The sequence below is a fragment of the Osmia lignaria genome, chromosome 6, assembly GCF_051020975.1.
Source record: "Osmia lignaria lignaria isolate PbOS001 chromosome 6, iyOsmLign1, whole genome shotgun sequence".
Lineage (NCBI taxonomy): Eukaryota > Metazoa > Arthropoda > Insecta > Hymenoptera > Megachilidae > Osmia > Osmia lignaria.
The window spans coordinates 8099308-8119403 of record NC_135037.1 but is presented as its reverse complement, the minus strand read 5'-3'; the positions used below and the strand labels follow the sequence as shown (position 1 = coordinate 8119403).

The following is a 20096-nucleotide window of genomic DNA, read 5'->3' as shown; positions in this document are numbered from 1 at the left end:
CATCAATAGTAGTTTTAGCGACTTTTTTCTGGACTCAGCGTTTCACGTGGGTCACAGATGGCCCATAATACTTATTTTATATACATATGTATATAAGCTCACAATTGAAATTTTGTTAATTTTCTATAAAATAGTTTTACCATGCGGTTGTAGGTCATCGACAAATCTTATCGCGCACAAGAAGTCAAACTTAATTCTAATGGTCTTACATAATTTAACCTTGTGATAAATTACTGGATAACAATTATCTTTCTATCCCTTTCTCTATTGTACTAGAAACGAACTGACGAAAACGGTTCGAATATACCGGGTTATATCTGTTTTAGTAAATTGCATTTCGAAATTTTGATAATTTTCAACAGTTTCATCATTGCGAAATTTGACTGATAATATATTATACAACGAGATAAGAATATATTGCTTCGCGTAAAATGATAACGTCACGGCAGTAACAATTACGAACAGAACGGTCAGTGAAGTGCCAGTACTACCATCAACCTCCATTTTTGTGGTAATTTTTATAATTTTTCGTAATTATAGCAGTTTAAAATAGTCAGGATAATAGCGCTACTAATATACTCAACCATTGTTCGTGGTAAAAATACCATTTCTACCTTATTCAGTTTTATTTTCAGAGCCATTACAATGGAAAGTTGTATGTATCATTTAACATTCGTAAACATCATTTGCAATGTCAAATAACATAGGTCTACTGTTCTATCTAAGTGTGTCTATTTTTAATATCCCGATACGTTTCCAGTTCATTAGTATTCGAAAGGTGTAGAATTTCTTGTATGTAGCAAAAAACGAACTGAGACTCAACGTGTAACTTTGGAACATTCCTATCGTCAATTATAAAAGAAAACAATGAAAGTTTATTGTTGGCATTCGTTTCTATGCGTTCTAAATACCAACTACTCTGTTACCTGTATAGTACTGAGAGGGATAAACGTTAGGAAATGTAAGTGTTCGTAGAAAAAGATAAAATAATTTTTAACAAAAAATACAACCGACTTCGAAATGCACTAAAAAGCATGAAATAAATTCTACTTCATTTATACAAATACCCAACAGCTATTAATAAAACCTATTTACTCGTTAAAGAGTATACTAAATACATTTCAACCTTTTCGGAGGCGGCGCAAAATTAAAAATACCCAAATATACGATGCTGTCAATAACGATTTGATAGGTTGCCTCCGAAAAGGTTGAAATGTATTTAGTATATTATTTAACGAGTAAATAGGTTTTATTAATAGCTATTTGTATAAATGAAGTAGAAATTATTTCATACTTTTTAGTGCATTTCGAAGTCGGTTGTATTTTTTTGTTAAAAATTATTTTATTTCACACTTTTTAGTGGAACGAGCAGCATTTGTAGGATGCCGTAAGATGGTTTACCGTTCTTATTGGTTAATTGCTATAACGATAGTTTTTAACGCTAACAAGTTCCATACATTTTTGCAAGTGAGATCATCGCGGAAATATCTCTTATTAAATGTGAAAGGTTTCATTGCGAACGGTACATGCCTTGCAGAGTATACATATGTATATAGAAACAGTAGAGAATCGGCGACTGCATGCTGACTCGTGCATTGGTAGAGACACGTAGGCATACGTGGAATTCAATGTAGTAGTAACAATAGTTTTTCACGAATATCTCGGAAACTAAAACTTTTCGTTAATTATACATAACGAAAAAGTTGTTCAAAATTATGCCCTCGACAACATATTAAAAGGTCACTGAAGTCGTCCAATCTTGAGATTAAAAACTTCATGTATTTTGCAATAACAAGGAAAAAATGAAAAATTTTTTTTTAATTGGACCAATCGGAAGACATACCATACAAGATGCAAAAGATTGGACTGTGAACATGCACAGAGAAAAAAAGAAAAAACATACATACTGATCGAATTGAGTAACCTCCTCCTTTTCGAAGTCGGTTAAAAAAAAGAATAAGCATCAATCAAATAGTGGCGCGTTCTGAGTCGCGGCGCGCGGAGCTGACGAGTCGCAGGGGTGGGGGCAAAGTGTTTTAATATCGCTTTAGGACGAAGAGGACAATGCGCGCGCAGCTCCCCGCCCGCGTTCCGCCAATTGGCGAGCTCTATATATGACGTCACCGGAGTAGGTCGCGGCACTCAGCTGACGGCTGCATTCAGAAGTCGAGGAACCGTAACTTACGATTATCCAAAAGTTCAGGTACGATCTCCGTTGAGTCTGCTGTTCAGAAAACGCTCACATGGCCGTTACACGATAACGGAACGTTTTACATGTGCTAAGTTTTCCTCTTGCTTATCAGTCGTTAACGTTTCATGCCTGACTCTTTCTATAAACATCTGTGTTGATTGCGTAATTCATTAAGCTTCTTCGTGTTTTTTTTCCTCTTTTTGTATTCTTATCGGTTCCTTCATAAGGATACTTTAAAGGGATGTTATTGATCTTCATTCAACGGATAAGATTAAATTTTGCGCGGGAAGATGATGTTGGTAATCTGTTTGGTGCAGTTTTGAAGTTTTAAATAAAATTACTAGGGAATTTAGTCAGATTTTATTTTGAAAAATATTTTAGGGAATAGGGCAGGATCGTTTTTTATTTTATTTTGAGGAAACATAGCGGTAGAGTATTAATAATATTTTGTTTGGAATATTGCCAGATAACGAACGAATGGAAATAGCTAAATATTAAGTACAATATTATTTTGCAAAATATTACATTAAAAAACACAATATGTTCTCATATGTACTACGAAGAAAAAACTACTGTTAAGTACTGTGATTTAAAATTTAATTAAATAAAAATTTTATTTTAAAAAATATCTTCTATTTTTACTATCAATTTCTGCAATTGATTACTAGTAGATTGAAAAGATGATAAATGTGTGATAATTTTATTTCAAACAAATTGAACGTTATAAATAACTTGTTGTTGCAACTTGTTTTTGTTGCTTGGTTCTATAAAAACACATTAGTGTTGGTCACGTTTTCTGCAATATAATTGATTCAAATTTAACTGATTGTGGTTGAGATCAATTTTCATGAATCCATTTACATACTATTTCGATTTAAAACCTGTTTTCCTTTTATAGATTCAATTTTATGAATTTCTAATTCTTCCAATGTTAATATGGAAAACAAGATTAGCGAATACAAGTACGAATTTTTAAAAATCATGATTTATTTCGGATCGTTACTACTTTCATGTAACAATCGCGTGCGCTTATCAGTCGGTGGAAAATTACTTACCCCATGAGGAATGCCCGATACTGGTACTTTCATGAAAAGATTATTATTCACAATTTATTTTTTGCTGGTATGTTTTTTGCACTCCTATATATCTTTTGCAAAATATTTAATACTCTTAACAGAAAGGAGTGAACAAATTGGAAGTCATATTTCTTCAAGCTGTTCTCATACCAATTATATCAAATCTAAAATCTGATATTCATTGCCTTCCTGATAATTTGATTTGATAACAGATGTACCAGACAAACATGCAAACAAACTGTTTTTGTTCAAATGAATATAAAGAATTTCTCGAAGATCATAAATAAAATTGAGCAAGTGGGATTTAAGTACTGATTCATATCAGTCAAACAAGGATAAATGTGAAATGAGAAAACAAGCTCGATAAAATTAGGTGAAGATGTAAAAATTAATTGTAATTAATATTGTCTTTTTAAGAATCTATAGAGGATACAGAATCTCTTTCTAATATGGCTGAGGGTTTGGAGCAGTTGCCAAAATCGGAAACGATTCGTCTTCGAGAACGTCACATTGGGTAAATATTCAATCCATAACGGTCTCCAATTGTAATAATTCAAATATACATATAAGAATGTAAGTGAAATAATTATTTTACAGACAAGCATGCAAATTATTCTACAAATCGAACCCTTTGAAGATCGTCAAAGCCGAGGGACAGTATATGTACGACGAAAAAGGGAATCGTTACTTGGACTGTATCAACAATGTTGCTCATGGTACGACAAACAACTAATCAAAATAATTTATAATTCTACGATTAAAATATTGCAAAATTCTATTCATCAAATTTCTTATAACAAAGATACTTTATAGCAAAGTTTCAATCCATTCGTATCAATAGATAATTAAAGGAACTCACCAATCAGTTCGTTGAATTAATTCACTGATAATTAAATAAATGAATCTGATTGCAGTGGGTCATTGTCACCCAACAGTGGTGAGTGCAGGCCAAGAGCAAATGGCTTTGCTTTCCACGAACAACCGTTTCCTTCATGATAACTTGGTGCTCTGTGCTCGACGTCTGACTTCGCTGCTTCCGGAACCACTGTCGGTCTGCTTCCTGGTAAACTCTGGCAGCGAGGCTAACGATCTCGCTCTTCGTCTCGCTCAGACTCACACGAAGAATAAGGACATCATCACTTTGGATCAGTAAGTGATCGCACGAGGATCCCACAAGTTATTTAAAAAAAAAAAAAAAATTATTAAAAAAAGAAGCACAATAATTTTGTTTTTATCCAGTGCAATTTTACCAACTAAAATTATTTACCAACTTAACCAACTGAAAGCAAAAAAAAAAAAATGAATAGAGCAAAATTATTGTTTCCTTTTTATCAATTGATTCATCCCCTCGATTAACAGGACGCTGCTTTCGGATATCCCAGTCTGTCGAAACAAAATTTTCCATAGGCTCGAAGCTTAGCTGGGAACCTCTAATTAATTCTTTTGGCAATGATACAAATGCATGACGCTCCTCTTGCTAGAGTAATAGAAGGTGTAAGGGATACACAGAGACGATATTGTTTCAGGCTACCATGTTCCTTGTCAGACGAATTTTAACATCCGATCGACTGACTAATCGATCGGCTTTTCTTTTTTGCCTGTTTACAGTCCGTTCATTCGTCAAAGAAACGAACGAGATACCGTGGAACGACGTATGGGACATCGTTGAACGAAGCCGACTACGGGAACGGAACACGAATTTCCTCGGGTCGCGTAAAGCTATTGTCGTTTTAGGTGACACGTACGTGCCACGAATGACAAGAAGCAAGGACCAGAAGATGAGAAAAACGAGTACATGATTTTATACTGTGTTAGAGAGGATTCGATCTGGGATACGTCCATATGGAAGCGGATGAATGTTGAAAACGAAGCGAAGAGCGTGTTGCGAACGGAGGTGAAGGGGACTTTTATAGCTCGGCATTGATTTGATTGTAATCAGTCAGATTACGTTGTCAAAACGCTTAAAAAATTGGAACCGTCACAAATAACTTTATAGTGACTTAGGAGATCCCATCGCTGATAGCATGTAAACATTTTTCCAAATTTTTGCAACAATATTTTTGTTTTCCAATATTCTCAAAATTATGATTCTGGTGAGGCTTTTTCCTAAGGGTAGTTGACGTATTTTTTCTTGAAATTTATGGAGATTAATAAGAATAAATTATACAAATAATTATTAATAAGTGATACTTTGATAATTAGACCCTTTGACGTAACGTAATCAAAGATTCATATGTGTTCTAAGTTATATTCCCCTTTGCCTTGCTATCGACACAGAAGCTTCTAGTGTGAAGCATTTATGTTTTGTGAAATCATCAAAGTTACCTTTTTTTCATCCAACATGTGTGTCGAAGAGGAGAGCAAGAAGAGAAGAAAATAACATTTCCAGGAAGCTCGTTTGATTGAATGTGAAAGACTGTTCAGCTGGCTAGTTAGACGGAGGACAACGTTAATTAGAATTAATGGTAGAAGGTACACGGAAGCGGGAGGTAACTCTCGTTCAACGTTGTTCTTTCTTGATTTTAGTGCTTATCATGGACATTTGACCTCGATGATCGATATATCCCCGTACAAGTTCAACAAGCCAAACGGTCCTGGAAAGAAAGACTGGGTCCATGTGGTGAGAAATTTTCTAACAACTATTAAAATAAAATTATGAAAATATAAAAATCTTAAATAATGAAAAATGTGTGCAATACACAGGCACCCTGTCCAGACGTTTATCGAGGAAAGTATCGTGAAATTGACTATCCTGGCGAAGATCTTGGGGTGAAGTATGCCAATGACGTGAAAAATATTTGTCAAAATCTGAAGGAACAAGGACGAGGAGTTTGTGCATACATCGCTGAGAGCTTGATGTCAGTTGGTGGTCAGATTTTACCACCACAGAATTACTTCAGGAACGTGTACAAGTACGTTTTCACCTTCTCAATTAATATATTAATATTAATATTAAAAAAAAGGGTATAGCTGTTAATTAATATTAATATGTTACCAATAGACACGTTCGAGAGAGCGGGGGTGTTTGCATTGCTGATGAAGTTCAGGTTGGCTTTGGAAGGGTTGGCAGTCACGTGTGGGCTTTTCAACTTTATGGCGACGATGTTATACCGGATATCGTCACCGTGGGAAAACCCATGGGCAATGGCCACCCTGTGGCAGCCGTGATCACAACCCCTGCCATCGCTGGAAGCTTCAAAGACACCGGAATTGAATATTTCAACACGGTAATTGAATAAATAAAAATTTGTCAAAAATTCCTGATCAAGAGACTTAAAACACATGTTTACCTATTTCAGTATGGCGGCAACCCCGTGTCTTGCGCCATAGCGAATGCCGTGATGGAGGTGATCGAGCGCGAGAATCTCCAGGGGAACGCTTTGAAGGTCGGCAAGTATCTGATGACAGAATTGAGAAAGTTGGCGAAACGACGAAAGATCATCGGTGATATCCGTGGTGTTGGATTATTCGCTGGTATCGAATTGGTCCGTGACAGGGTGAAAAGGATACCAGCGACCACCGAGGCTAAACACGTGGTCAGCAGAATGAAGGACAAGAAGATTCTAATTAGTAGCGATGGTCCAGATGACAATATTCTGAAATTGAAACCACCAATGGTGTTTACTGTTGAAAATGTGGATCACCTTGTGTCTGTGCTCGATGAGGTCCTCGAGGAGGTGGATATCGGTGTTGAAGAGGTAATTTTCATTCGATGAAAAATAGTAAAATAATTAAAATCCATAATCAAACATCTTAGAATTTACCATAATAATATTACTGTAATTTCACTGTGACATTTAACATTTGTGCTTTGAGAGTTCACTTTCAATAAAACCAGTCGCTCGGTGATCACTGCAACAATGTTGTAATCGTGTGAGAAACCGACGCGAAGACCGGATGTAGGATGTCGTAATGTCCCGGCATGGAGAGCAAATTTTATTTTTCCACATAAGATGAGAACGTCTGACGGTGCAACGAGGATGTGATAAGAGACTGCATCCGTCTGATAAGCACGTGTACTATTTTTACATCGGTTGCAAGCACGTGTTTGGTAAACCAGTGTATAGATACATAGTTATATGTCAATTAGTACTCAGATTAGCATTTTTAACATGTTAATTATCAAAGTGATGACCGAATATGGTATGAGACATTGTGATAACTACACTGCCGGTGTTTATGAATTTAAAAAGTGATAAAATATGGAAACTATGTAACATGTATTAGAAGAGGAAAGAAATTTTTAAGCAGGCAAGATTGAAAAATATTTAGGCTTCGAAGATTTTTAAAATTGTTAGGTTTCGAATAAAGTTTAAACAATTTCAAGATAAAATAATTATTTGTTTCAGAAATACGAGGCTCCAACGACGATCCTGAAGGCCACGATTTCGCAAATGGACGTCGATAGGAATAATGGCACCTGTAGAGCTGGAAAACCTCTCGTTCTTCGTGCCACTTAATGATTACTTTAACCAAAATATTTATCATAACGCAATTTTCCGCGATAAGTTTAAAGTATTATTATTAGAGAATTTAATACTTACTATTTAGCTATTTATGGCGAATGCTATTGGAATTGAGAATCTGTATGTACATGTAAATAACTGAGTGAATAGAGAGATTAGAATTTAGAATTAAAATTCATGATAAATCAGCATGTTGACGAGAGAACGTTTCTAATAAATATTATTTTTACATATATCTGTCTTGTTATTTGATAATATTGTTCAGTTTCCTCATTTATTAACCAATGAATAACATTGTGTCTTTTGTGATTACAATTTCCTTTTTTTAAATACCTTTAGATAAGAAATAATAATATCCTCTAATAATTTATTAATTAAGAATATAATCATTTAGTAATTTTATTATATTCTTTAGCAAAATTTCGAAAATTTTCTATTATAGTAATTTAAGCCTGAATTTTACAATTAATTACAAGTTTTAGATTATTTTCCTTATACCACTTACACAAATGACTACCATTTGCAACGTGTGAAAGAAAAAAAAAAGATAGCGACATTGGATATGAAAGCATTTCTAGTGTATTCTATATGTTTGTAAAATATTTATTATCTCTTTGAACTTGTGACCCCACGTGTCGTCATCTGTGTATTTGATACATTGTAATCATTTACAACGTACATGCAGACAAATTATGCTTAAGATTTTTATAAAAATTGTATATAATGTTCATTGGTATGTAAATAATAAGAAAAAATTTATTAATCACAATGTCACGGTCCTCCTCATTTTATATCAAAATATATAATTAACTTCATTATCTACTGTTAACTATTGTCTCATACATTTATTTTGAGGACTCAAGTTTCAATGGGTGGCTTATATAAAAAGCACTTCGAATTTTTACACACATTTAATGCTAAACTTCACAAAGCACAATAGTATTAAATCAAACAGGAAAGCAAATGGTGACCCGGTTATCAGACGACCGAGGTTGTGGAAAAAAATCAGGGTGATGTGTTCTGGTACATGGAACCGTAAGTTCACAGAGTCTCTTCCTATCAATGATCGGATTCGCTGACTTGACAGTATGTAAGTATATATGCCGCTAAGACGATCCAATTTCTCGTCATTTTCTGGTGTGTGTTACGGCTTTCGATATGTGGCTGCCATTGACCTTCCTAGTGCTTGGTAAGTGAAAACGGAAAGTTTAGATCAGACTGCCATTTTCCTTGCTGCATTTACAATCAAAATGACTGAACGTATTAAAATGTATAATATCAGTAAAATCTTCAGTTCACTATCTTACATTATTAGTATAACATTAACGCTATTCAAAGTTTCATTAACTATTCAATTATACAGGACTTAAGACATCGATGCTTTAAATTTATAATTTCATAAATTTTCTATTAGTTAGTATAGGAACCTTAATTGCAACTCATGAATTTGAATTACGATACCGCTTGAAATTCTAAACTAATATAATATCTTCCTTGTTTCCATAGCGGGATTAGTATCCGCCGATTACGAACATGGCTGGAAAAGTGGCAACGAGTACACCTACCTGGTACGAAGTCGCACGCTCACGAGTCTGGACCAACTATCGAAGCAATACACCGGTATTTTGATGAAAGGGTTGCTGACAGTCCAAGCCAAGGACAGTAACAGGTTAACAGCAAAATTATCAAAGCCATCGAGCCAATACGCTCGAATCCACACGGACCTTCCCGAGGGATGGGAATCGCACATCTCCGATCAAATGTTGGATCTGCGCGAACTTCCCATCTCCGAGAAGCCGTTCGAGATCAAGCTGAAACACGGCGTGATCGTGGATTTGATCGTGGACAAGGACGTGCCCACCTGGGAGGTGAATCTCCTGAAGAGTATCATCAGCCAACTCCAAGTGGACACCCAGGGCGAGAACATTATCAAGGATGTGGTCAAGGACCCGAGCATCCAGATTCCTGATGATAACGAACCCTACGGATCGTTCAAGTCTATGGAAGACACCGTCAGTGGAAAATGCGAGGTCCTTTACGACATCACTCCGTTAGCGGAACACGTGATCCACATGAAACCGGAACTGGTACCGAAGCCCGAACTGAAAGGCGATGGATTGCACATCGACATCCTGAAGACGAAGAACTTCGACAGGTGCGATCAGAGGATGAACTACCACTTTGGTATCACTGCCCAGACCAACTGGGAACCTGGTTCCAACAAGAATGGACAATTCCTCTCGGTCAGTATTTAGATCTATCAAAAGGACTAAGTGTACTATAATGATGTACTAAGGATGAATCTTCAAAATTTTGTTGTAGAAATCTTCCACCAGCAGGATCGTCATCTCAGGTAACCTGAAACGCTTCACCATCCAATCAACAGTGACTACCAGCAAGATGTTTATCAGTCCCAGACTGTACGACAACCAGAAGGGCAGTGTAGTCAACAAGATGAACCTCACCCTGGCTGATGTCAAGAAGATCTCCAATCCTCTATCTCCGCCGAGCAACCCTGAATCCACTGGCAATCTGGTCTACGTCTTCGACAATCCTTTCTCGGACATGGAGGAACGCAGACCCAGTCAAGGCATCGGACAGGTAGACCCGAAACAGGTTCGAACATCCGACAGTATTAGCTCCGTCAGTTCGAGCGAGGAAGCGCTGAAGAATCAGCCTAACCTCCGGGGCAGTGGATCATCCAGTGCATCCAGCAGCTCCATCTCCAGCAGCGAGGAAAACAAATTCTGGCAGCCTAAACCTACGCTCGAGGATGCTCCACAGAATCCTCTGTTGCCTAACTTCATCGGCTATAAGGGCAAATTCATTGGAAAGTCCGGAGAGATTGATGTGGTGAAAGCCATCAAGGAGCTGGTCTTCCAAATTGCTAACGAACTGGAGGACCCAAGCAACATGGCCACGCAAGAGACCCTGGAGAAGTTCTCCATCCTCACCAGCCTGATCCGCATCATGAACAGGAAACAGATAGCTGAAGTTGAGACCAAGATGCATATCTCTTCGAACGAACTGAAATCCAACGACAAGACTCAAGCTGTCAATCAGAACGCTTGGGCCATATTCAGAGACGCCATCACTCAAGCCGGAACCGGACCTGCTTTGTTGACCATCAAAAACTGGATCGAGAGGAGGGATGTTACAACAATGGAGGCTGTTGACATTCTGTCCAGACTTCCAAGTACTGCTCGCGCACCTACTGCTGAATACGTTAACACGATCTTTGTAAGTTGTATCATAGTAAAGTGGATTTGTTGAGCATGAAATTTTGAATCCACAGGTAAGATATTAAAACTCTTGAATTTTTGTCTTTCAGGAACTAGCCACCAATCCAAAAGTGATGAACACAGCAACCTTGAACACCACGGCGCTGATGACCTTCACCGAGCTGGTGTACCAGTCCCAAGTTAACGGCAGGAGTATCCACAACCTCTACCCAGTGCACACATTCGGGCGCCTCACTTCCAAACACGATCAAACTCTTGTCAGAGAGTACATCCCATTCCTGGCGAAAGAATTGAAGAAGGCTGTCGAGGATGGCGACAGTCCTAGAATCCAAACGTACATCGTGGCTTTGGGCAACATCGGTCACCCCAAGATTCTTTCCGTCTTCGAGCCCTACCTAGAAGGCACGGAAAAGATTTCCGTCTTCCAGAGATCGTTAATCGTCGGCGCCCTGGATAAATTAGCCAGGAACGTTCCAAAACTGGCGCGCAATGTTCTCTACAAGATCTACCTGAACACGATGGAGAGCCACGAAGTGCGTTGCATGGCTGTCTACCTACTGCCACTGACTAACCCCCCGCGTAGCATGCTGCAACGAATGGCAGAGTTCACCAACTATGACACTAACAAACAGGTCAACTCTGCGGTGAAATCTACCATCGAGAGTCTGGCTGATCTGACTGATCCAGAATGGACGAGCCTAGCGAGTAAAGCTCGCTCCGTTAAGAGTCTACTTAATACCCAAGATTACAGTTTCCAATATTCTCATGGAGTCATTCTTAGTCAGAACAAGCCAGAAAAGAATCTAATTACCAATTGGGTAATCAATTACATTGGCAGTGACGACACTTTCATCCCTCGTGCTCTCTATCTAGCAACCATGGCTTCCTATGGTGACTTCAAGACACCTCCAACTCAACTGGTGGCTATGATCTCCAGCGTACAGTCTCTCTTTGACACTGTTTACAAGATCGGCGGGGATAAACACATGCCTGAGAAGATGGTTACTGAGAGGATTGCCGAGGAACTGAACATCATAACAGATAAACCAGTCGAGTTGGAAGGAAATCTGATCTGGAAGACGAAATTCCTGTCGCGTTTCATGCCCTTCGATAGACACGATGTCCGTGGCCTGCATAATCGTAAGTGTCTCTTTGATTATTAAATATAAATCAAAATTCTGATAGTTGTAATAATGATGTATCTTTTTTTATGTTACAGATCTCGTGAAGAAAGTGATGGCTATGAAGGACGGAGGCTACGTGAATCTAAACAAATTTGCTTCATACGATATCACCCTGGGTTTCCCAACCGAAACTGGTCTGCCGTTCGTCTACACGTTAAAGGTGCCTGTGCTCAACAAGATGAGCGGAAGTGGTCATCTTAAGATGGGACGCGATCACAGCGTGAACGCCAAGGCCGAAGTTCGTCTAGTGTACGCCAGGAAGATCCAAGGAAGAATCGGTTTCGTCACTCCGTTCGAGCACCACCACTACATCGCCGGTATAGACGTGAACACCCAAGCATACGCACCCGTCAAGGTCTCTCTGGACATCAACGTACCAACGAAGAGCACGCAGTTGAAGCTGTGGCCACTTAAGGGTGAAGAGAAATCTCGTTTGATACACTACAGCGTGATACCATACACATCTGTCCACAACATCTTGAGCCTGCGCCCATTGCAAACCGAGAAGGGCACCCAGAAGGTGCACATCGACTCACCGAAAACCGTCACCCTGCCGGTATCTACTACCAAGGGACTCAGGATAAATTTGGAAGCTGATAAGTCCAACGAAGAGTTCTGGAACTTGGGTACCAACAATGTAGTAAGCATGTTCCCATGGAACCTCGAGGACGACACCTACCGCAAGGCGGACATTTTTATTGACCTGAAACAGGAACTGAAGGAACCGTTAATCTTGAGCGCCTCTTATGCCAACATGGAGGCAGCACCTGGTACTGAGGACACCAAACAATGGTCATCGATCGCCAAAGCAGTGGAACCAACCAGCAGGGAAGCAAACAGCGAGGACCGGAGGAAGCAGTTCCTGAAGGAGGCAGCCAAAGGTATTAAGCTGGCCAAGTCACACGTGCTAGACCTTCAACTCCAGATCCCTGGCGAAGCGAAGAGCCGAAATACTCTGACCGTTGCCTGGTCTAACAGCGATGCCGAGACCAAGGACCGAGCTCTCATCTACTGGGGCTTCGACATGCCTAGCGAAGAGGAGAAAACAGAACTATGCGCAGCTATCCAGTTGATGGCCAACCCTCCCTATTCCCTATTTTTCGACGAGGCTATCCTGTCCCAACCGAAAAAGGAATTCGATATCGACATTCGTTACGGAGAGACTTGTTCCAAAGGTGAGAAGATCAATATTAAGGGAAAGGCTACACAGAGCGACGAATTGAAGGAGGACATCAAGAATTCTCCTTTGGCGAAGGAGTGCAAGAGACAGATGGAGCAGGGTAACAAGCTGCTCAAGGTGTGTCAAGATGCTGCGGCCCTCGCCTTGACGCTGAATGATTTGGACCTCTCCATAGACACCCGTTCCGAGAACCTGGAAACTTTCGTCACCCGGGCCATCACGTTTGTCGGAAGCCAATACTCCGATGACCATAGCATAGCCATCACGAAACCGAAGAACGCCGGTAAAAACAGGATCGACATCGAGGCGAAATTTTCCAAGGATATGAAGTGCGCTGATGTGATTGTACACACACCAACCGTGGACATGACATTGAACGACCTGGACATGAATCCTTTAGATGACAGCACGGAACGTCTGTCAGCTGATGAACTGGGCGCGAACGCATTAGAGTCCGAGCAGAGTCAACGTAAGTATACGAGTTTCCAATTCTCATTGTCAAAATAGTTAAGAAATATTTGTTTATTTAAATGTTGCTTTCTTCAGCATCCTGTGTGTTGGACGCCACCAGAGCACAGACTTTCGACGGTAAGGAATACCCACTGAGGTTAGGCAAATGCTGGAACGTCTTGATGACCACCTATCCTAAAGCGAACCCAAACAAACCCGAGGAGAATCTTGCGCTGTCTGAAGAGAACAGCGTGAGCATCCTCGGCCGGGACACTCAGAATGGACAGAAGGAGGTCAAAGTGATGCTTGGTCAAAATGAGATCAAGCTTCTGCCCACTGATCAACTGCCAGAGGTTATTGTAAATGGACAGAAGGTCCAGATCTCTCGTGAGCTCAGCCACCAGGAGAGAAAGGATGACGATGTCCTGTTCGAGATCTTTGAGGTTGGAGATCGTTCAATTGGTGTCGTGTCGAAGAAGTACGAGGTGACCCTTGCTTTTGATGGAAAACGCATCTTCATCAGGGTAAGTGTTTATATAGAATAAACTTGTTCCATTGAATATTTAATGTGATTGCATTCGCAGGCATCTAACAAATTCCGCAACTCTCTTCGTGGTCTGTGCGGCAACTATGACGGCGACATCAGTAACGATTTCACCAGTCCCAGCAATTGTATGCTAAGGCAACCCGACCAGTTCATCGCCAGTTACACGCTCACCAAGGACCAATGCGAAGGTGAAGATCTTGAGAACGCCAAGTCCTTGAAGCAGTTGGATATATGCGTGCCACAGATCTCCACTCGTCAGAGCAACGTGATCAGCAGCCTCGAATCTGGCAAATCCTTCCCGGAAAGTACCAACTGGGGTTACCATCAGAATAAACAAACCGACGACAACAAACGCTGCACCCTCTTCAGGACCAAGGTGATCGAGAAGAACGGCAAGATTTGCTTCACAACTCGTCCAGTCGTCTCCTGCTCGCCTACTTGCTCCCCTACCGAGACTACGACAAAGAACTATTCATTCCATTGTACACACAAGAACGAGGCATCTCTAAACATGAAGAAGAGAATCGAGAAAGGTGCTAATCCTGACTTCAGCCAGAAAGCTGTCTCCATGTCAGAATCCCTCGAGGTTCCTCTTGCTTGCACGGCCTAATGTGTATCTGACAAGAATCTAATTGTTTTTTTTTTTTTTAGTAGTTGTAGCAATTTAGTATTTTGTATTTAGAACACAAAGCGATGTATTAATAAAATCGATTGTTTTCAATAACCTTTCTTTTCTATTTTCTTCTGCATCATTTAAAAATGATAAGATATACATTTATGTTAGTTTGGTAACTTCTTCTTAATTCTCTGTATTAATGTTTACCTTTAGTGGTAGAACATGAAGATGATGGTTCGTGAATTGGACACCTCAGACGAAGTTGATTCAAATGACAATCCATTTTCTCAATTTCTTTGTAAAGATCCTTCGCTCCAGTGCAAGGAATTTCAATTTTTAAATTACAGGAGTCTTTCTTTTGTACTTCTTTCATTTCTATATTGCACGTTGAATTTCTTAAGTATTTCTCGTGTATCGAAGCCTCGAGATCTAGTTGGTTCCATTTTCGTTGGATTTTCTCATCTTCCTCGTACGGTCTACCTAAAATATTAAATCTTTAATATTTTGAAGATTAACAAAATTGTAAATGTGTACTTCTAGAGACTGGCGTCTTTCCAATTCGGATACTCCTCTCAATTTCTCGAATTTCTTTCTCACACCTTTCGTAGTAAGTTCCTTGTAAGAGTAACGTTGGTTTACGATCTATTTGACAATCACGACAGGTTCTTCTCTTTCTTCCTGCGTATCTTCTGTATTCGAAACACTTCAGCATCTGCTCGATGAAGGTGAAACGTGTTTTGTCTATCCTGGTGATCACACCTGGACGTTCATGTGTTCTTAATAAATGATGCAGCTATAATGAAGCAATATTCCAATTAAGTAACAATAAGGTCCCTTAAAATATCTCAACACAAAAAAAATAAAAACTATACTTTGAAGAGGATGAACAATATACATTGCATCGATTCATGTTCCATGACAGCTTCTTCGTACTTAATTACATCATACCTGAACCTAAAAAAAAGAAAACATACAAAATTTACATTAAACAAAAGGAAATAGAACATACTTTCTCATATTTTCCACAGTTTCTTGATTCTTCGCGTAAACGCTTTTCAACCAGCGCCGCATTTTAGGAATATCGAGTACGGTTTTTCTGACCCAATAACCCCGCCAAATAGCTTGGATCCTTGTCGCCATTTCGTCGTAATAATTCTGCCATAACTGATGGACATGTTCAACCAAGTACAGGTCAACGGCGACCCGGGTTCGATGACCCCTCCAATGGCGTTGAACGATGATCGCGCTTTTGTGCAGTAGTCGCAAATGATTGCGAGTGAGGATACCGCGGATCCAAGCCTAAAAATTCAATTGAAAAACTATAATATTTACAAATATCTAATTTAACCTGTACTATTTCGAAAGCAGAAATGTGCACCATTGAATAGTGGAAACTAATTTGCATAGCTTCTTGAGAAACCTGAAGTCATTTGGCCCAATTTTAAACGAGGTATTCTGTTTTAAACGGTGGACGAATACTTTTGCGGCAGGGTGTATGTGTGAAAAAAAACAATTTACAAAACAGAAAATGTTAAACTGAATAGAATAGTCAGGTGTGAATTTCGTACGTGAATTCCAACAACGACATGATAATACAATGCATAGCGATGATGTGTCGTGATCTTGACCTTAAGTATTCAATATCACGTCGAATGACTCCCATTACGACATTCAACACTTATTATTAGTCAGGATCGTTGGATAAGGACGATAACTCGTGCAGCGGATTATCATTCGCGGGGTTATCTTTAGCCGCACGAAATCTTGGCACCGTTTTTTTTTTTTTTTTTTTTTTTCGACTCGTTTCCAGGTTATCGACAAACTGGCGTCGTTAACCTGTATTTTGCGAGCTGCGATATATTTTTCACGTCTGGTTGATTCCGCTAGATCGTCCCTGCGTTTGATATCCTCCTCGAGATCGATGGGGTCCGGTATGAATTCCGCCACTGATGCCATCGAATCCCACCTTTCTGTCTGAAAATTACACGAACGTTCAAGAGTTTAAATCGCCCTATGACTTTGCAGTGAAAATCGTCTGACACGATTCTCATGTGTCATGGTTTACATTTATTTTTACATTTCTAGGGTAGCAGTATGTTATTTAAAAGAGATAACGAAAGTACAGTGGGATTTCAGTTATCTGAACTTTTTATTATCGAAAGTGTTGCGTAAATTGTGAAACAAAGTAATTATTCATATTTTATACTCATTCTTAGGGAATGAGAGTCAGTAAATTCCTAAAATGGAAATTTTTATTGTTAGATTGCAAATGTCTATGCGTTCTGTATTTTTTTTTCAAATATTCTTCTGTTTGATATTTTGACATCCAGTGTCACGTATTGATCGTCTGAACGTTTGCCACAAGTTTTTGTCGAAGTGTGTCACTGTTTCTGAACAATGCAAGTGTGAACTGTCTACAAGCCACTCGACACGAAAGACAGAAGGCGAGTAGCAGCCAATAAATAATTTACTGTCTTTCTCAAGGTGCGTCTATGGTCATAAAATGCCGAGGTAGAGGAGGAAAACGAAGAGGGATGTGGAGGCGAACATCGTGACTGTTGCCACCGCGGCCACCATCGCGTTCTTCTTCTTCCGGGTTGTTCTCATCACGTGGAAGTCCTTTCGGGACTGCAAAGAAAATTCAAGAATGTTAAATTGATGATTATTACACTTGGAAATCGTTCTCTTCGTTAAGTCGTTCGGTGCACTATGTTTTCTTATAGATACCAAGAATTCGTCCGGAGAGTCGGCGACGCACGGTATGTAGGCTTTCGGATTTAAGACTTCCAAGCCTTGTTCCACCAAATTGACAACGCAGAGATTTAGAAATTTTTTCAATTCGTCATTGTAAAATGTAGCAAACATTTATAAAAATTTTTACTATCATTGTTACTATCACTGATATCTACCTTCATACCATGATACGTAGACGTTTTGAGAGTTACGTATGAAAAGTGAAAAATTTCCATTAATTTTAATCGCCCCGATGCTAGTTTTTCAAATGTTTTATCCCATTGCCACGTCATTGGAGAACGATTAGCAAAATGCCCAAGTAACGAAAGAGAAAGCTGCGCGCGTTCGGTGGGTTGCGACCCGTTAATCGTTCCTCGATATTGGAGCAATTAATAGGTCCCGCTATCTTTTCCAGCTCGTACAAATAAAACAGCGTAATCACGGCACGCACTACTTTCGTTGAAAATAAATGAATTTCAACGCTGGGGTCGTATTCGCGAGCTATTTATTAATCGTTCGTGCTTGAACGAGAACTCTTCTGGATAATGATAACAATGATAATTTCTCTTGCACAAAATATGGGTTACGAGCAAGGGCGGATCCAGAGGGGGACAATTATCTTTTTTAAAAAAGAATTAATTTATGTTACAAAATAAAATCACTTAAAAATATTTATACTTTTTATATTTGTTTTATCTCTTTTATAAAATAAATTATTTTCGAGTGATAAAATGAAAATTGATGATTACCATGATTTGCAAGCTCTGAGTTTTTCGTACAAGGTCATCCAGCCTTTGACCCCTGTCGATGAGCTTTTGAACTCCATCCATCAACGTCTTTCGAATCTCCGCAAGTTCCCCTTCCAATTTCGGAATAATATCGATCTCTTGTCGATTGTATTCCTCCTGAAATTACACCCGTTTAATCCATCGCCATGTTACCGGTGGTCAACAACTTTCGCAGATTAAAGAGTCGAATGTACCACTATCTTTTTCAACGGTTTCGAGAGGTCAATCACAGCAAGATTGGACAGGTCTCTCGAGAGATCCGCTAATATTGGTAGTTCCATGTAAATGCTTCGCAACCTTTCCAAAAACACCTGGGAACAGGATTCCAATTTCGCGGCAGACGAGGGGCAATCTGGTTTCGATGTTAAACAGGCATAGTGTAACTCTCCTATCAACACGTGCACGGTGTATCTGTGGATAAAAGAAGGGATTTTGTATTTTAAAACAATGGATAGAAGTTGAAATCAGATAAGCTAAACCGAAAGAACTGTTCAAGAGGGAAAGAACGTTGTTTAAATTTCTTATCAATTTCTTATCGGAAACAAATTATTAAAATTGCCAATTCAAGTGGTATCTTCATTTTGTTTGCACTCTCAATTAAAGATCGAAAATTGAATTTCAAGTTCAACGATTTGTTCGAATATTATAAATAAAATCAGCTACTATCTTTCATTCATAAATATTTTTATCCATTCGAGATTTTTTCGTTAATGAGACCACCAGTAATTGTAGCTTTCATTTAAACTCAGTTACTATTTAATTAAAACATATTACACACGATTAATAATTTAGCGCGCTTACTTGCCCCGATCGAGGCTGATCTTATCGTTCTCCAGCGACTTCAGACCGTCCACCGTGCTCAATGCGATCGCTCTGTAAGCCGGGTCCTGTTTCGCAGGGTAATCAGCGATGATCTTGCAGCCAGACTTTTCCCAGAAAGCCACTAAAGCGTAATGCACCGTCTTGCTCATTATCGACACTGTACACGTTCACTGTCATTCAAAAAGAAACACACGTCAGCTCCAATTACATTGGCGTAACTAGATAGGCGGCTGAAAATCGTAAATAAAATTCTAAACAATTGATACTTTTCAGTCAAAGTAGAAAACTCGATTCACTTTAGATAAGAATGTTAGGTACGCCAATGTCCATTGATCGATGATATTGCGAAGCGAAGAAAAGAAGACGATCGATCATCCCCTTACCGGTGTGTTATCGGATCGCAAGCACTCAGCTGCCGCGTGTTCTCGACGGGTCTCTGGTACCGTAGATGATTCCAAAAATCGACGACCGTCGACTTTGGCGAACGCAGACGGAGCTGTTGCGCCGCGCCGTGGGACACGGAGGATCATTCGCGAACGGATGACGGGACGTCTGTCTATCAGTTTTTAGAGAGGAGCAAGAAAACACGGCTGCTGCTCGGGCTGTTTACCAGGGCCAATCGGTGTATCGACGATGAGTAATGAAAGAAATTTCGATAATGCTCGATAACGACACCGCGAAACACACGCGCACGCAACGGCCGAGGGAGCCGCACCGTGACCACGTTCCATCTCCATACATTCCCGTTCTCTACCGCTTTCACTCTTCTTTTCTTCAGGCCACTCGAACTAACAAATGGCA

At 39.4% G+C, this 20096-nt stretch overlaps 4 protein-coding genes across 10 annotated transcripts; 2 read left to right on the top strand and 2 right to left on the bottom strand.

The window, feature by feature from the left end:
- The first annotated feature begins 376 nt into the window (after nucleotides 1-376).
- LOC117601364 (alanine--glyoxylate aminotransferase 2-like) lies at nucleotides 377-7966 on the top strand. Of its 2 annotated transcripts, none has more exons than XM_034318033.2 (9): nucleotides 377-511; nucleotides 3685-3781; nucleotides 3865-3983; nucleotides 4182-4416; nucleotides 5794-5887; nucleotides 5971-6179; nucleotides 6269-6494; nucleotides 6567-6965; nucleotides 7617-7966. In XM_034318033.2, the coding sequence occupies exons 2-9, from the start codon at nucleotides 3717-3719 to the stop codon at nucleotides 7725-7727; spliced, it is 1458 nt and encodes a 485-aa protein (XP_034173924.2). In that variant the 5' UTR covers nucleotides 377-511; nucleotides 3685-3716; the 3' UTR covers nucleotides 7728-7966. The 2 variants fall into 2 exon arrangements, with proteins under 2 accessions (XP_034173924.2, XP_034173923.2); XM_034318032.2 differs by lacking the exon at nucleotides 377-511 and adding an exon at nucleotides 1634-2203.
- An 815-nt stretch (nucleotides 7967-8781) lies between these two features.
- Nucleotides 8782-14986, top strand: Vgn (vitellogenin). Its single transcript, XM_034318014.2, has 7 exons — nucleotides 8782-8922; nucleotides 9240-9976; nucleotides 10056-10973; nucleotides 11065-12115; nucleotides 12195-13808; nucleotides 13886-14313; nucleotides 14374-14986. Exons 1-7 carry the CDS (start codon nucleotides 8892-8894, stop codon nucleotides 14944-14946), a joined length of 5352 nt encoding a protein of 1783 aa, XP_034173905.2. The 5' UTR covers nucleotides 8782-8891; the 3' UTR covers nucleotides 14947-14986.
- On the bottom strand, nucleotides 14963-16918 carry LOC117601369 (spermatogenesis-associated protein 17). Of its 5 annotated transcripts, none has more exons than XM_034318040.2 (5): nucleotides 16789-16918; nucleotides 15962-16251; nucleotides 15825-15906; nucleotides 15487-15745; nucleotides 14963-15432 (listed from the first exon to the last, which is right to left on the bottom strand). In XM_034318040.2, the coding sequence occupies exons 1-5, from the start codon at nucleotides 16906-16908 to the stop codon at nucleotides 15149-15151; spliced, it is 1035 nt and encodes a 344-aa protein (XP_034173931.2). In that variant the 5' UTR covers nucleotides 16909-16918; the 3' UTR covers nucleotides 14963-15148. The 5 variants fall into 5 exon arrangements, with proteins under 5 accessions (XP_034173931.2, XP_076545030.1, XP_076545031.1 ...); XM_076688915.1 differs by having other exon boundaries at nucleotides 14963-15428; nucleotides 15552-15745; XM_076688916.1 differs by lacking the exon at nucleotides 16789-16918 and adding an exon at nucleotides 16331-16751.
- LOC143305411 (uncharacterized) lies at nucleotides 16847-20068 on the bottom strand. 2 transcript variants are annotated; one of them, XM_076688921.1, is made up of 5 exons: nucleotides 19679-20068; nucleotides 19275-19525; nucleotides 18668-18884; nucleotides 18435-18590; nucleotides 16847-17580 (listed from the first exon to the last, which is right to left on the bottom strand). In XM_076688921.1, the coding sequence occupies exons 2-5, from the start codon at nucleotides 19442-19444 to the stop codon at nucleotides 17449-17451; spliced, it is 675 nt and encodes a 224-aa protein (XP_076545036.1). In that variant the 5' UTR covers nucleotides 19445-19525; nucleotides 19679-20068; the 3' UTR covers nucleotides 16847-17448. The 2 variants fall into 2 exon arrangements, with proteins under 2 accessions (XP_076545036.1, XP_076545035.1); XM_076688920.1 differs by having other exon boundaries at nucleotides 19275-19465.
- Between the last annotated feature and the right edge of the window lie 28 nt (nucleotides 20069-20096).